Genomic DNA, 18,431 nt, shown 5'->3' on the forward strand with positions numbered 1-18,431 from the left:
GCACTTTGTTAATCGTCAGCAGCGTCTTGCTATGTTACAAAACTGGTTATTTCTGAAGCTGAACAAGGATAACTTCATTTTTCGACTAGGAGTTGTCAAGTGTATGAATACCTGAATATTTCCCTACTGGTCCCTGGATTGCTGCTGACTTAATACTTCTCAGCTGGCCTCCAAAGTCACCAGATTTGATGCTCTGTAAATTCCTTCTGTTGGGTTTCATTAAGGACAATTTTTATGCTCCATCACTACCCTAGAAAGTAGAAGAGATGAAGAACTGCATCCTTACTGCCATAGAGTCAGTGGCAATGGACATGCTTACCTAAGTATGAGAGCAATATGAGTATTGATGTGATACTGTTAGGGTCACTGGTGGAGGATATATTGAACATCTGAAACCTAAACTTAAGAGATTAATTAAAATGTGTTCCAAGTTTCATATTTGTATGTCTTACCATTCAATAAATATAGGTGTTCAAAATATGTACATTCTTTTTGAAACACACTGTATAAAAGAGTTCAGGTGCACAGAGTGGCAAGCAGAAAGGAGCACATTAGTCAACTGCAAAAGTGTTCAATGAAATCCCAAGGGACATCAAAAATTTTTTAACATCAAACCAAAATTTCAGCCAGTTGGAAGAATAGACTCTAGAAAATATTTATACTCATTTGATGAATTTCATTTTAATTTTGTGAAGGGATGTCATATAATGCACATGAAAAAGATAGATATAAAATAGGAACAAGACTTTTGGTCAGGTGAATACAGGGTTATAAATGCAAAATCAAATAGGAGTAATGCAGGAGCAGGTTTAATAATGATTAAAAAAATAGGAGTGCGGGTAAGCTACTACAAACAGCATAGTGAATGCATTATTGTGGCCAAGACAGATACAAAGCCCATGCCTACTACAGTAGTACAAGTTTATATGCCAACTATCTCTGCAGATGACAAAGAAATTGAAGAAATGTATGATGAAATAAAAGAAATTATTCAGATAGTGAAGGGAGACGATAATTTAATAGTGATGGGTGAGTGGAATTTGGTGGTAGGAAAAGGGAGAGAAGGAAACTTAGTAGGTGAATATGGAGTGGAGGTAAGAAATGAAAGAGGAAGCTGTCTGGTAGAATTTTGCACAGAGCATAATTTAATCATAGCTAACACTTGGTTCAATAATCATAAAATAAGGTTGTATACATTGAAGAATCCTGGACATACTGACAGGTCAGATAGATTATATAATGGCAAGACAGGGATTTAGTAACCAGATTTTAAATTGTAAGACATTTCCAGGAGCAGATGTGGACTCTGACCACAATCTATTGGTTAGGAACTGTAGATTAAAACTGAAGAAACTGCAAAATGGTGGGAATTTAAGAAGATGGGACCTGGATAAAATGAAAGAACCAGAGGTTGTACGGAGTTTCAGGGAGACCATAAGGGAACAATTGACAGGAATGGGGGAAAGAAATACAGTAGAAGAAGAATGGGTAGCTTTGAGGGATGAAGTAGTGAAGGCAGCAGAGGATCAAGTAGGTAAAAAGACAAGGGCTAGTAGAAATCCTTGGGTAGCAGAAGAAATATTGAATTTAATTGATGAAAGGAGAAAATATAAAAATGCAGTAAATGAAACAGGCAAAAAGGAATACAGTCTCAAAACTGAGATCGACAGGAAGTGCAAAATGCCTAAGCAGGGATGGCTAGAGGACAAATGTAAGGATGTAGAGTCTTTTTATCTCACTTGGGGTAAGATAGATACTGCGTATAGGAAAATTAAAGAGACCTTTGGAGAAAAGAGAACCACTTGTATGAATATCAAGAGCTCAGATGGAAACCCAGTCCTAAGCAAAGAAGGGAAACCAGAAAGGTGGAAGGAGTATATAGAGGAACTATACAAGGGCGGTATACTTGAGGGCAATGTTACAGAAAGGTAAGAGGATGTAGATGAAGATGAAATGGGAGGTACGATACTGCGCGTAGAGTTTGACAGAGCACTGAAAGATCTAAGTCGAAACAAGGCCCCAGGAGTAGACAACCATCCATTAGAACTACTGACAGCCTCGGGAGAGCCAGTACTGACAAAACTCTGCCATATGGTGAGCAAGATGTATGAGACAGGTGAAATACCCTCAGACTTCAAGAAGAATACAATAATTCCAATCCCAAAGAAAGCAGGTGATGTGAAAATTATCGAACTATCAGTTTAATAAGTCACAGCTGAAAAATACTAACACAAATTCTTTACAGACGAATGGAAAAACTGGTAGAAGCCAATCTTGGGGACGATCAGTTTGGATTGTGTAGAAATATTGGAACACGTGAGGCAATACTCACCCTACAACTTTTCTTAGAAGCTAGATTAAGGAAAGGCAAACCTATATTTCTAGTATTTGTAGACTTAGAGAAAGCTTTTGACAATGTTGACTGGAATACTCTATTTCAAATTCTGAAGGTGGCAGGGGTAAAATACAGGGAGTGAAAGGCTATTTACAATTTGTGCAGAAACCAAATGGCAGTTATAAGAGTCGAGGGGCATGAAAGGAAAGCAGTAGTCAGGAAGGAAGTGAGACAGGGTAGTAGCCTCTCCCCGATGCTATTCAGTCTGTACATTGAGCAAGCAGTAAAGGAAACAAAATAAAAATTCATAGTAGGTATTAAAATCCATGGAGAAGAAATAAAAACTTTGAGGTTCACTGATGACATTGTAATTCTGTCAGAGACAGCAAAGGACTTTGAAGAGCAGTTGAACGGAATGGATAGTGTCTTGAAAGGAGGATATAAGATGAACATCAACAAAAGCAAAACAAGGATAATGGAATGTCGTCGAATTAAGTTGGGTGATGCTGAGAGGATTAGATTAGGAAATGACACACTTAAAGTAGTAAAGGAGTTTTGCTATTTGGGGAGCAAAATAACTGATGATGGTCAAAGCAGAGAGGATATAAAATGTAGACTGGCAATGGCAAGGAAAGTGTTTCTAAAGAAGAGAAATTTTTTAACATCAAGTATAGATTTAAGTGTCATGAAGTCGTTTCTGAAAGTATTTGTATGGAGCGTAGCCATGTATGGAAGTGAAATGTGGATGATAAGTAGTTTGGACAAAATGAGAATAGAAGCTTTCGAAATGTGGTGCTACAGAAGAATGCTGAAGATTAGATGGGTAGATCACATAACTAATGAGGATGTATTGAACAGAATTGGGGAGGAGTTTGTGGCACAACTTGACTAGAAGAAGGGATTGGTTGGTAGGACATGTAAGTTTAAGATCTAAATGTATTTTATGTTTGTAACTGTACTTGACATTTGCAGAATGTCATCATATTGATGTCTCCATGCAAAAAAATCTTAATAAATGAATAAAGGGATGTAGCACCAGATGTCTATGCACATGTCATGCAATGCCTGCAAATTATGGGCCAGTGATTTAAAGATAAAGAACCAAAATTTGAAAGCATCTCAGGTGTGTCCCATTGGGTTTAAATTACGTAAATTTCATGGCCAAGACATCAATGTATCATGTTCCTCAAACTGCTGCAGCATGACTCTGCCCTTTTGATAGAGATGGTTATCCTGTTGGAACATTACATTGTGACTGGGGGAGACATTAAGTGTGAAGGAATGCAGGTGGTCCACAATATTGTTGAAATAGTCCACAGCTGTTATGGTGCTATCAATTAGTACCACAGGTTCTGTAGAAGCCCAGTTGAATGTTCTGCACAGCATAATACTACCCTCACAGGCTGCATGGTGTACATTTCAAACAGCCATTCACCTGGACGATAATGTCTCTGGAAGAGACATGCAACCTGGTGTAACAAGAAATATTATTTGTGTGACCAGGCAACATGTTTCCACTGACCCATGGTTCACTTTTCAAAACCCTATGTCCACTGAATTCATAATTGGCCCTGTGGGGCCAACATGGGAACACACAGCAATTGTCTACTATGGTGCCTCAGGTTCAACTATGTGTGCTGAACAATGTACTCCAAAACACTTGTGTCTGCACCAGTGCTGTATTCTGAGGTCTGGCACAGATTGGTGCATATCCTGATTTAAAGAACAGGCAAGCCTCTGACTTTCATGATCTCTGATGAAATACGGCATCCAATATCTTACTGCCTACTCATGGTTTCATCATCCTTCAGCCACTTTCCACAGATCTCACACAGTAACAAGTGAACAACCTACCAACTTCACCATTTCTGTGATTCTCATTTCCAAGCACAAGGCCATAACAATTTGTTCTTTGTCAAAGGCACTTATGTCACTGAATTTCCCCATTTACAGCTTATATTGTCACTAGAATAATTCTCCATCTGTTTCTGCTCGGCTTATATACTTCCCTTACTGTGTCACATGCCATCAGTACCACCACACAGCATTCAATACCAGAGGAGGAGGCGGGGGAGGAGGAGATTAGTCAAAGAAGTCATTAGATATGGAGCTCAAGCTTGGATTAGGGAAGCATGAAGGAGGAAAGCAGCCATGCCCTTTTAAGGAAGCATCCCAGCATTTGCCTGGAATCCATTTAGGGAAATCACAGAAAATCTAAATCAGGATTGCTGGTCACTTTTTTGACCTCTTGTCCTCCCAGATGCGAGACCAGTGTGCTAACCACTGTGCCAACCCACTCAGTATCATTCAATGTCATGATGTGCAGTGGTCATAATGTTTTGGCTCATTAATGTATGCATCAGTGAGTGTAATAACTTGTGGCCTTTACTAATGGAAATAAGAAATATGACATTGTGGTAAGACAATGGACTCATATTCAGGAGGATGAGGGTTGAAATATTCATCAAGCCATGTGGTTTTAGGTTTTCTATAACCTCCCTATTTTGGTTAAGACAAGTGCGAGAATTGTTCACTTCAAAAGGACATAGTCAGTTTTCTTCCCACTCCTTACCCAATCAAAGCTTTTGTTCTAATGACCTCACATAATGGGGCATTAAACCCTAATTTTCCTTCCTTCCTTTCACCGTTTAACATAGGCAGTTTCAAATGTGCTACTAATTTAAGGATAACTACATAAACATATAAAAATTTCTGCTATACATCTTTTACCTCACAACCATATCATGGTAGTTTTATTTAGAAAAAAAAGCTTGATTCATTCCATGTTCTAGGAATTCTCCTGCTGACTGGATCAAAGGAATCTGAGGTTTAAAAAGTTTAAACTGGTGAGAGACATTATAAAAATATCTTCAAGTAAAACCAATAGGAGAAATACAATGGAATGACCACATGGGGTCAACTATAAGGAAGCTAATAGTGTACTTCAGTGAACTGCTAACATATTAAAAAAACTATGACACATCTCCAGTACAATACAATCAGATGATTTGTAAATGTGTGCTATGATATGAGTAAAATACATTTACAAATACAAAAAAGATTATTTGCAAACTACTTACACAATGTTCACTTTAATACTGTTTTGATTTATATCTGTAAAACGTCAAAGTAATAGATAACAAAGATCACCTGGACATACAAAGTAAGTTGATGTAACTGGCCACAGGCTGATTTTTCAAGTGGGAGGCAAGTTTTTGCAAGATCTTGTGAAGGGAGATTTCCATAAGAATGATCTCCATGTGTCTGTTTGTAGACAAGTTGAAGAACTGTTGAACAAGTGTGTACAGAACACAAGCATTACACCTAGTTTAAATAAATAATCAAATCAGCTGTCATCAGACAATCTCTCATCTGTGAATATAGAATGAAATAAGAAAGTATCAGAACCACAACTGTGAGCATCAAACTTCTGGAGCAACATAATAAAGGAATAATTGCAGACTAAAAATGTAGATAATTACTTAACTGGGACAAAGGCTTTAGCTTAAGAAAGATGACAGATCCAGAACTTAATTTTCTTACATCACATTGGCAAAACCCAGTTCTCTCTCTAGTAATAGAGAAGTGCACATTAAGGAGTTTTTTTCTGAAGCATTTTGACATTTTCCTTACTTCTAACATTTTTAAGAGTTTGATATACACTTTTGACTGGTATTAAATTTCTGTGAGACTGCTTTATTGTTTAATAGTAGGCTACTGGAAAACAATTGCCCTGCTGGCATGCAGCATTTTCCATTCACAGTTTAGATGGAGTCCAAATGCCGAGTAATAAAATTTGTGCTTGATACCTGATAAAGACAACAACAAAAAATTGTTGAAATACTGTGGAAAGAAAAATGACAAAATAACTGAACTGGAGATACTTGGAAATTGACAGTTTTACTGATGAAACCTAAGAAAACACTCCAACAGAAGTTTTTCTTTTGGAAAGAACATACTGTAGTAACCTGACAGCTACTACAGCTACCCCACAGTAAGTAGAAAGGTATGTATGTGCAGTACACTGGATAAAAATCAATAATCTCATATCTCAATGAGGAACTTGAAACTTTCAGGACAGGGCAGGAACATGTAAAAGAAATCTGGCTCAAATTTAAAAGAGTAGTTGACCACGCACTGGATAAATATGTACAGTTCATAATGGGAGGGAACCTCCATGCTATACAGTCACTGCAAGGAAGCTTCTTAAAAAAAGGAGATTACTGCATAATAGGTTTAAAACAAAGCATAGAGCTATAGATAAAGATATGCTGAATGAAACACATTTGGCTGTCAAGAGAGCAATGTGTGGTGCCTTCAGTGACTACTGAAGTAACATATTGTCAAGTGGTCTTTCACAGAAACCAAAGTGTTCTGGCGTAACGAAAGCACTGGCATGAAGATGAAGAATGCCGAAGCAGAGAAGGCTGTGAGACCACATCAGCCAATAGCCCGCTGTTTAATACTGCACCATGACAGTAGCAGATTCTATACAAAGAGAATATAAGGGCCACTCCTGCCAGCCTTGGCCACAGAGTAGAAGACTGACACCAGTAGAGATGAGCAGTGATATTAATGATAGCAGTGACTAATGAGTGAGTGTGAATACTTACATGGATATTGTATATAGTGAAGGACTGTTTGCATATCACCATCGCTTTCAACAACTCACTGTAAATCTAAAGTTAAGTATTGTCAGTCTTCTTTATTTTAATAAAAACTATTAATGTGATTTGCTTGAATTGTTGTATAGCTATCTAAGAAAGTGGCATCCTTATAGGCACCCTATAAGAGATTGTGGGCAGGACCCCACACAAAGAAATTCTGGTCACATGTAAAGGTCATTAGTGGCACCATTGTTAGTGTCCAGTCCCTAGCAAATGAGGCAGAACTGAAATTGAAGGTAGCAAAGCAAAATCTGAAAAGCTGAACTTCATTTTCACATGCTCCTATACAAAGGAAAGCTCAGGAGAATTTCTCCAGTTTGATCTGTGTACCACTGCAAAGATGAATGAAGTAAGAATTAGTGTCACTGGTGTTGAGAAATAGCTGAAATTGTTAAAACTGAACAAATCTCCACTGCAAAATGGAATCCCTGCCAAATTCTATACTGAACTCCCACCTGAGTTAGCCCCTCTTCTAACTATAACCTTTCACAGATCCCTTGAACAAAACACTGAGCCCATTTCTTGAAAAGAAAGCACAGGTCACACCCATTTACAAGAAAGGTAGCAGAAGTAATACACAAAACCACTGTCCAATAGTAGAATCTTAGAACATATTCTGAGCTCAGACAAAATGAGGTACCTTCAACAGCATGACTTCCTCAATGCCAACCAGTGTGGATTTCAGAAACATTGATCATGTGAAATGCAGCTTGCACTTTTATCATATGACTAACTGAAAGCTTTGGATCAAGGCAATCAGGTTGATGCTGTATTTCTTGTTTTCTGAAAAGTATTTGACTCAGCACCACATGTACACTTACTGTCAAATGTACAATCATATCAGATGTCATGTGAAATTTATGACTGGATTGAGGACTTTTTGATAGGGAGGACTCAGTGTGTTATCTTGGATGGAGAGTCATCATCACATTTAGAAGTAATTTTGGGTGTGCTCCAGGGAATTGTTTTGGGACTGTTGCTGTTAATGTTGTACATTAATGACCTTGCAGACAATATTAACAGCAAAATCAGGCTTTTTGCAGCTGATGCAGTTATCTGTAATGAAGTATTACCTGAAAGAAGCTACATAAATACACAGTCAGTTGTTGATAAGATTTCAAAGTGGTGAAAAGATGGCAACTTGCTTTAAATATTCAGAAATATGAAACTGTGTACTTCACAAAAAAAAAAGTAGTAGCCTATAACTACAATATAAATGAATCACTGTTGGAAACAGCCAACTCATACAAATATCTAGGTGTACAACTTTGTAGGAATATGAAATTAAATGGTCACATAAGTTCAGTTATGGGTAAAGCAGGTAGTAGACCCACCTGGTTAGCCATGCATGGAGGCATTCAAACAGTCATTCTTCCCCTGCTCTGCATGTGAATGGAACTGGAAGAAACCCTAATAGCTGGTACAATAGAATGTACCATCTATCATGCACATCACTGGAGTTTACAGAGTACAGATGTAGACGTAAATGTATGTGTAGTGGATGTAAGCCAAGCCATTGTAGCAAGTGCACCAACATTCAAATGAAATGCCCACAGCCACCACAGGTGGCTGCCAAGGCAGCCCACTCACTGACTGCTGTCACTAGATCCGCCATGCATGTGCACTAATACATCAGCAAAACCTGATGCAGATACCTCCTTCATAGTGGGATGCATGGGCCTCCAGACCCTAAAATGTGTTCAAGACTTGTAAAATACTTTCATTGCATTCTTCTTGATGTCACTCCATGACCTAATAAATTCTATCTCTTACATGGTTGTGTATTTCTTGTGTTTCTTATTAGAACAAGCATGATAATGAAGACATTAGTGCCTGTAGATGAATAAATAACAGGGAACAACAGGAAAATAGAACCTATAAAATAGCAGGATAAAAATAATAATTAGATGAAAGTGCTACACTATATAAGGTATGGTAAAGCAATATGTGGAAATGTAAACCCTCAGAGTTAGAAATATTGAAGCTCTATTGGTCAGGTACAGCCTGTTGCTCAAACAGACCTCTTATCTCCACTTTTAAGTATGAGGTGGGGCTTTATTTTAAAAATTATAAGTTGATTAACACTTGTAGTGTCATCACCCAAAATGAATCTCAAGTCCTTTTGTTAGTCTCTCATCAACAAACAAAGTAAAATTTTCCATACTGCACTATATTGAAAATGTATGGGAAAAGGCATCTCATGTTGGATAGGGTAACTAGAGAAGTAATCTGTGTGTCAAGAACAGTGCCCAGTTCAGAGCTTTTTACCACAAGCTACCACAGCATTTCCTGTGTAAACCTCCTCACCTGCTGAACCAGTTATTTTGTTTTCTTGAACATGTGCCCTCATAGCCAGCTGTATGTTGGTTCCCGTACCAGGTTTTTGTGAATAGAGCTTCTAGGCTTTCTCAGCTGAGCACATAAATTGGATTATTTGAAAAGCCTCCAGGAGTCAGAGCACAAATGTTTTCATCCACTCAAGTGCTTTCAACACTGTGTGAGCCAAAGTTCCAACAATATTGCAGATGCCTTCTTTGTTATCCCTTAAACATTTTTGTGAATTGTTTGTCATGCTCAGGAAACTGGAAAGCATCAAGAACTTTCCCATGATGTCAGATATCATTGTTTTGGTGCAGCATACTGTATTGCTGGCTCAATGCCCTTTTCTCTTTCAGTTTGAGGCTGCAGAAGGAGAAGAGTTAGCAGATCTATGTGTAAACTGTGTTTGTGAATATTTCTTTTCTGCTGTTTGTCTGTAATTTGATGCCTAAGATTATCTTCCTTCACAACTAAGACAAAAGGCAAATTGTGGTGGGAAAGCTTGCCGATAAAAATCTAGCTGCTGCAATGACACTGACTTTACCTCTTTGCATGAAGAGCGATAAAATGAAGGTGTCGAAGAAGGGTGCTGGAATACTATTTAAACATATGAATAATTCATCTCTTGTGTTTTCTGTTTTATGAGTATTAGGGTCATGATTTATGCATGTTGAAGTACCTAATGTTTTGTCTCCTGATGCTGGAGACAGCCTCAGAGACTACCAATTCATAATGAAATAGTGTTAAGGAGCGCAAAAATTAACTGGAATTCCATATTCTTTAATGAGTTTTGAAAGAATTGTGATATTTCCACATTGCTGTGATGGTAAGGTTTATATGTGAATAATATGTAATTTTACTCTGCACAGACTGTGATAAGTGCTTCTGTAATATAATGTTGCATTCTGTTATTATGAAGGTAGGCTACATAACAAAGGGAAGAAAGATGGCGAGGATCTTGGTGCTGGTAACAGCTTATTCTTTTCGAAAAGCATGCAGAGAGACATCTCATATCTTACACTATAAGACACAGCAATAAAGTTTAATTCAGGGAATTGTCTCAATGGCTTGTAAACAGTTACTACAAATTGTGTTCTCTCTTCCCCTGCTCAACGAAATTCTGGTTTTGTAAATGTACTTCAGTACCACTGTTTGAATTTGAGACTTTTGGATCAAACACCATTGTAGCATCATGACTTAGTTGTGTAGTCATTTAAGTCCCCAACTAACAATGCAATGGCTTACTAATTTGTAGGTAATGTATCACATCTTAGATAATTTGCTACATAGTCTGATTCGCATTTGTATAAATGAAAACTATGACAAAGATTTAAAGCACATTTGAAATATTTAAGAGCTGAGTGGAGAATTAGGAGATATACTATACTTGATTTGAGATACTAGATGAAAACAAAAAGGGGGGGGGGGAACAGAGGATAGGTAGCCAACACAAAATTTTGAAGAGTGGTTTGGGGGGGGGGGGGGGAGGCAAGGGGGTTATAGCTGAGGAACCACTGCATGCTTAAAAAAGAAATTTACCTTACCTTGTATTTGTAAACTAGTATATTTTTCCTCCCAAATTTCATCTTGTTATCATTAATATCACCAATAATAATTTTTACTGTAGAAGTTCCCGTGAGTGGAGGATAACCGGAATCTATCACCAGCACAGGGACCAGATATTCTTTCTGTTGCTCTCGATCAAATGATCTCAGTGATGATATAATCGCTGAACCATGACCATTTGGGCCCTCTGTTGATGAAAACTAGTTGAACTAGTGACACAAGATTGTGCTATTACAAGAATACAACTATGGTATCACAATAAAGTAGCACTGTTCATTTTAATAATATAATTTTTAAAAGTAGAATCTGCAGCACAGTATGGAGCCATCTGCAAAAGGTGATTTTGTATGGTAGTTCCTTTACCTCATCAATTATGCAAATTTAATTTCAAATCTCTTGCAACCACTGTGACCACATATTTTAGAATGAATATTTGTCTTAAGAAATATGACTTCCCCTCTTGTTATAGTTAAGGTTAAAAGTCATTTGTTACAACTATAATAAAAATTCAATTACAAATTTGCATGATTTTAAAATGTGTGGATGGCTTAACCACAATGGTGGAATATCTTATTAGAAAATTAGTACAGTTCTTGAGTAAAAAACTAAAAGGACATAATTCTTTACTTATAGTAACATGGTCTTGAACATACTGAATTTCAGAACTAAATCAAACAGAGTTTCAGGAAAAAAATCAATATTTAGCCCACAATTTGTTTGTTTGCACCATCATTTACATTTGAAAAGTATGTTTAAGAATGTAAAGGTGTTTCTTTGGCAGGGTGATTAACATTATCTGAATCTCTCTGCATAAGAAAAAATAATTTCAAAAATATTCCCATGAAGCAAGCAATGTTTTAGATTGAACAGCAGAGAATGTCACAAAGTGAGTCTTTTTTATGGCTGAGTAAAATATCATACCAATCTTGTAACTTAATGGGGATCAATAGAACTCCGCAGCTGATGACCCTTGCATGTGCCAATGTTAACACCACAACATCAGCAACTATACTGACATTAACAGAATCTCATTCTTAGTTTCCTGGCCAACATTTATTTTTAAGAAGCCATTATACTACTTGTTAATATCAATGTGGCACACCAGAATGCACAATAAATAACTTTCATTAAAAGAACACTTACTTTGATCAAAATGAACTGAAAATGATGATCTAATTTGTTCATTTGCAATTGGATCCATCTTGAATGTGAAAGGAGGCCCATTATTTCTAGAATAATCATCACTGTCAGCTCCCAGTATTTCTATTATATCTTTAGGGGAAGTATTTTCAGTTAATACAGCTTTATAGTTCTCTAAGAGATGTGGAGCATTGTCATTAACATCTTTAACAATCACTGTCAGTGTTGCTGTTGATGTCTTGGGAGGAACTCCTTCATCAATTGCCAGAATGTTCACCTGAAACATACATGTCTGAAATTCATACAAGAGGCATTTGTGGTGACATTGACCACTAAGGTCAATATGAACAAGTGAAACTAAATACTAAGAAAATCATAAGTGTGTAATGTCATTGCCTTCTGTCTTGTTCAGTATATTGTGTTCTTACTATATTAATGCATGTTTCTTGCAGTTGTATAATTGTTTATGTTAATAACATGGTTACATTTTGTGACATCAGTATGAAAATCTTATTTTGCCTACACACTGTTTTGGATAAAACCACACATTATTCTCATGAACAAATGGAAGACAAGTGACCAACTATGCCAATATTGTCCTTTTCCTATTATTACATAATTGCTTACTGACAGAGGAATAACATGTGTTGGGCTTGCACAGCTGAAGTATCAGAAAATGAAATATTACTGCCTCAGGTATAACACAAAAAAAAGTGATGGAATAATGTTTGTGACTGATTGTGATGGAAGATTGGTGTGAGAGGAGGAGAAGAACTGGGACAGCTGAGGTTGAAGGTGGAATGGGGAAGTACTAAGAGATGGAAGACAGATGACTCAAAAAATGTGTATTAGTTCTAGTACAGTCACATAAAAGTAGTTTGTGTGTGTGTGTGTGTGTGTGTGTGTGTGTGTGTGTGTGAGAGAGAGAGAGAGAGAGAGAGAGAGAGAGAGAGAGAGAGAGAGAGAGAGAGAGAGAGGGAGGGGGAGGGGGGGGGGGGGAGTGGGCAAACAGAAGGGTGAGAGAAAGAATGCAATGTTAGGACAAGAGAGTAATGCACTTGAACATGACAAGAGAGGATAGTGAGGGCAAGGGAGTCAGCAGGTGATAAGGTAATTAGAAGAGTGTTAGGGATGTGGAAGGGGCTGTCTGAGGATGCAGAGAAAAGGAGATTTATTCATGGGGATGTGGGAATGAATGAGGTGTTAGTTGAACAGTTCCTATCAGCTCAGATCAGGGGTAAGAATGCTTGCTGAGGCAGTGATGGGGGAAGGACCAAGAGGATGCAAAATGCATTAATATTCAAGCATCTGTCAAAGTCATTGGTGTTGTGATGTGCAGATATCCAGCTGCCTTCTGGTTGAGTTTTCATTGGTCATTAGTTGTCACATTCATATAAAAGGCTGTACTGTACATACTGCACCACACCTGGTGAATGTGTGATAGATTTTACATAGAATAGAGCTATCTTTGATTATATGGGATGTGCCTGTGACTTGATTTTGATAGGTGGTTGGTGGCTGTATAGGATACATCTTGCACCTGAATTATTTACAGGTGTACAGTATGTGAAGTGCTGGATGGAGCATAGAAGTTGCATGGTAATGAGCTAGATTGTGTGGGTGATGTCGAACCACTTCTGATGGAGAAGATAAAATTTGGTAATATACACTGGTGTCCAAAATAAAGGCATCAAACTGCTGTTTCCCCATCCTGTATCTAATTCACGATATAATCATAGAAACTGTCAACCATATATCCCTACAATTGTGTTCTGCATGGAAGATGGCATTCCAGTCAATGGACAACTATGCCAATGATAGCATTGGTGCACCTATGAAATGAGGTATTGTTTGCCAGGTAGCACCACATCCACAATTGCTATGTTAACAGACACAGACAGTGCAGTATGGCACAGAGAAGATGACTACCAGACTCTATAGTGGAGTGCCATAGAAAGCAAGGAAGTGGGACAGTTGCAAACTGATGAGGTCTGATGGCTTAATGTTAATTGTTCTGTCATTTCTCAGATGTTATGACAGTTTATAGAGACCGAAACTGTGTCCTGGAGATTGTGACAGGGATGATCCTATGAAACTTCATAAGAGAGGACTGTTATTTGACTGTCACATTGTGACAGTATTGCCTTAGTACTGCATGGCATCTGGCTTGTGAGTTTGCAGCATCCACCGCATGTGTTGCCTCAAGGCAAATGGCATGCAGAAGGCTTTGGCAGAATGGCCTTTATTGTCAGATACATGCTGTATGTCTACATCTGATGTGTCTTCACAGAAAGTAACATCTAGAGTGGAGTCACCAACAAGCCACCTGGACAGTCGTATAATGGGCCAGTGTTGTTTGCACAGATGAGTCCTGATTTAGTCTGGAGAGTGATTTGTGATGGATTCCTATCTGGAGGGAACATGGAACATGATTTCTTCATCAAAACATTGTGGAAAGAGACCGAGATCGTGGAGGAACCCTAATGGTGTGAGCAGGGATTATGTTTACGACTGAACCTCTCTTCATGAAATTGTATGGGTGAGTTGGCAAGGTTTAACTGCCGTCAGTTACCATGATGAGATCCTGGGACCTCATTTGCAGTTGTTCCAAGGTGCTGTGGGTCCAGACATTGTATTGCTGGATGATAATGCTTGACCTCATAGAGCACATGTGGTTGATGTTTTCTTGGAAATGGAGGATATTGCATACAGAAGTGGTCTGCTCACTCTCCCAATTTGAATCCCATAGGGCATGTCTGGGATGCACTAGGGAGATGGCTTGCATCATGTCAGCATCCATCAACAACTCTCCAAGACCGTGAGTAGCTCTGCACGAGACTGATGACTTCATTCACAATGTACCCCACCATTTCCAAGCCTATATTGCCGTCAGAGATGGTCATACCCCACATTGAGTACATTAACCAGTTGTCTGAATAGATATGCAAATACATTAAATTGGAAAAAAACCAAGAACGTTTTTGTCTTTTGTAGATGTTTGAGTTCTGTATTTTTTACACTGTTTTGTGGCAAAATAAACACAACCTTGCAAAATTTCCCTTTGGTGCTTTAATTATGGAGATCAGTGTCTATTTAAAGGAAAAAGATGAAGCAAGAAAACTGAAGAGTGGAACAAGGTGAAAAATATCACTGAGTCCTATGTCAAGACTGAGCCAATAGGTATTGGAATAAGTGGCTGAATTTAAATCTACAAATTTTATGCAAGACTTGTTAATGAGCTTTGAAGAGATACAACAAACTGACATACACTGATCAGCCAGAACAGTCTAATAGATGGGATGTCCACCTCTGGCACATATAACAGCAGTGGGCTGGAAGCAATGAGGCATTGGTAGGTTGCTGGAGACAGTTGGCACCACTGCTACACACACGCCTACTTCCCATAGATGTTGGAGAGAGAGCCAATGAACTCTGATGCCATGTTCAATCACATCCCAGAGGTGTTCAATCAGGTTCAGATCTGGTGAGTTGGGGAACTCGCCACTATGTTCCTCAAAACACCCCATCACACTCCTGATGTTGTGACATGGTGCATTATCTTGCTGAAAAATGCCCCTGACATTGGGAAACATGACTGTCATGAAGGGGAATATGTGGTCTGCAATCAAAATATGATGCTCCTTGGCCATCACAGTGCCTTGCATGAGTTCTATTGGACCCATGGATGCCCATGTGAATGTTCTCCAGAGCATAATGGAGCTACCACCAGCTTGTCTCCATCCCACTGTACAGGAGTCAAGGAGCTGTTCCCCTGGAAGATGACAGATTTGCACCCTCCCATAGGCACGATGAAGAAGGTATCGGGAGTTGTCAGACTCTGTAATTCTCTGCCTTTGTACCTGGCAGTCACATACTTATTTCAGTCATCCATTTTTAGGAGCATTGTGTGTTGGGACACATTTGTACCTTGCCCAGCATTAAACTGTGATGTTAGTTCCACCACAGTTTGCTGCCTGTCTTGTTATAACAGTCTGTATAGCCTAGGAACATCTGACATCTATAATAAGAGATCACCATACGATGCCACATCTGGACATTGTTTTGTCTTGGTTTTGCAATGTATTGAAGACACTCAACACAGCACTCCTTGGACACCTGACAAGTCTCGCAGTTTCTGAAATGCTCATGTTGAGCCTGTGGGCCATCACAATCTGCCTTCAGTCAGATTAAGATAGAGTGTGTGATTAACTATTTTACACACGAGCACCACACTCACTGATACTACATGCACTATGCATGTGTCTGACTCTCAGTCGTCCCTCAGCAGGTGCTGCTGCTGCTATTCCCTGGACAGGTTTATATTGATAGTATATCAGTGGTGAAGAGTACAAGAAACACAAAAAATTAAAATAGGCGATTATGCAGGAACCATGTAGAAGAAGGACAAAAGAAGACATGATTAAGTATGAAAGCATGAATTTTATTTAGCAGAGGACATGAAATATGTAAGAAACAAAAGAGAGAAAGGAAAGAGAAAATGTCTTCCCATAAAAAGCTGAGTGGGCAGGAACTGTCTATCTTGAACGGCATTATGAATAAGAAAATAAGGTACTTACAGGTAGTGATGGTAAGAATACATTGTAAATTTAGTCATAAGTGAAGCAGAGTTGTTTTGGAGGTTAAAAAATACTGGTCCTTTAAACAAGGAACCAGATGTTGAATAGGAATTCACTGTCTTAACCATCATTCCACTGCACTTTATTATATTCTTGAGTGACAGTGATTCCCAAATAAAAGTAAAGTAAAGTAAAGTAAAGCAAACTGAATTTATATTGCATGATTGTCTGGGAGTTCCTCAAGACATATGTTCAGCCACTTGTTCACAAGTTCTTTCAATAGTAAGCCATTTTGGCAACTTGCACTCACCTGTCCTACAACATTAGTCCTGCCATGAAAAAGGGGATCTACAGTTTAATGTGGAATTTGAACTATGAGCTGTTACTGACATGTCTTGACATAAGTGGGAGGTGAAGGCTAACATAAAGGAAAACTGAAATATTCAGATGTCTGTCACACTTCACCATTAGACCATCAAGCCCAAAAATGACTGTTAATGACTTTAACATTTGTAAGGTCTTTCTCTCCACTGAAGAGAATTTTCAGTTATAGCCAGTCTACTTGTCAATAGCCTGCTCATTTGTGGGATAGGCCTACATATTGTCCTTCAAAGTGTCTCACAGATAAAGAATACCAGATTTATGTTCTGCAGGATTACGGTTGAAGTACTTATCTCTCCATCCTTATTGAGATTTTACATGTTTTCCCTAGATCACTGCAGTAAAACACAGGGAGAGACTACTAAATAGACTATGATTGTTTTTTTTTTTGTGTCATACTTTAGTCAACCTAGTACTCAATGTCTAATGACATTAATATTTACTAAACATGAAACTGTAAGCATCCTAATCTCTCTAACAAAAACAGTACAAAATTTTCTTGAATGAACTCAACATCTTTTTTTGACTAATCTAGCTTTCAATACCCATGAATAATGGCATATCCAGGAAATAATATATTGGGAAACATTATGAGAATGACAATGGAAGAGAATTAAGAGATTTTGAAAAAAGATTTAAACTTATGAAAGGAAAACACTGAATTATTAAATATAAAGAGTTATGGTATTATGAAACAGGCTAGAAAAGATCTCCACAAGCAAAACCAAAGTAATCATAATCAGGGGAAAATATCCTCTAAGAACTAAGATTGTCACTGATGGCAAAATAATAGAGCAAACTAATCATTTTAAACAGTGATCCTTCAGTTTCTCCCAGCATATTTGTTGAGTGAACAGCCCATGGGTCTACTGTTGTTTCATAGTGCCCAACCATACACTGGCACACTACTGGGAAAAAATCAGATGCATATTTTACAAGCACCAAGTAAAATCTGTCTTTTGCCTGCCAAAGAAAACATGAGTGTGATTGGAAACTGTCAAAGATGATCTTGGTTTGCAGAAGGCCAGTGTATATCAGACTCTGTGTCAATGTGGGAAGTCATGTATTGGACAGACAGTGCCAAGAACACCAGAGGCACACTTGACTGATATATCCCAAGAAGTCAGCAGTTACAGAGCACTATTTGTCCAAGAATCATGGGATGTAGTACAAACGTACCAGGATTTTGGCACAGACTTCAAAATACTGTGACAGTGTCATTAGGGAGGCAATACATATTCACACCAGGGATGCTCTCATAAACCAAGATTGTGGCTATTATCTTAGTAAGGCTTGGGAAACAGCTCTGAGTTTAATTAAGAAGATTTTCAACAAACAAAATGATCTGGTGACCAGGGCAGACAGAGAACTTACAACAACACTATCACAAATGCCGACTAGCATCTCCATGACTACTGACATATGGTCATGGATGCAGACCATGGA

The 18,431-nt window shown here is 38.2% G+C and overlaps 1 protein-coding gene across 1 annotated transcript in view; it reads right to left on the reverse strand.

The window, feature by feature from the left end:
- Positions 1-18,431, reverse strand: part of LOC126278809 (neural-cadherin-like) — a 178,321-nt gene that overhangs the window by 48,565 nt on the left and 111,325 nt on the right. Inside the window, exons 10-11 of the mRNA XM_049979083.1 lie at positions 12,031-12,304; positions 10,866-11,074 (exon numbers count right to left, since the gene is read on the reverse strand). Coding sequence (XP_049835040.1) covers positions 10,866-11,074; positions 12,031-12,304 — 483 coding nt within the window. The remainder of the gene's footprint in view (positions 1-10,865; positions 11,075-12,030; positions 12,305-18,431) is intronic.

The sequence above is a fragment of the Schistocerca gregaria genome, chromosome 6 (assembly GCF_023897955.1).
Source record: "Schistocerca gregaria isolate iqSchGreg1 chromosome 6, iqSchGreg1.2, whole genome shotgun sequence".
In the NCBI taxonomy this organism is placed as follows: domain Eukaryota; kingdom Metazoa; phylum Arthropoda; class Insecta; order Orthoptera; family Acrididae; genus Schistocerca; species Schistocerca gregaria.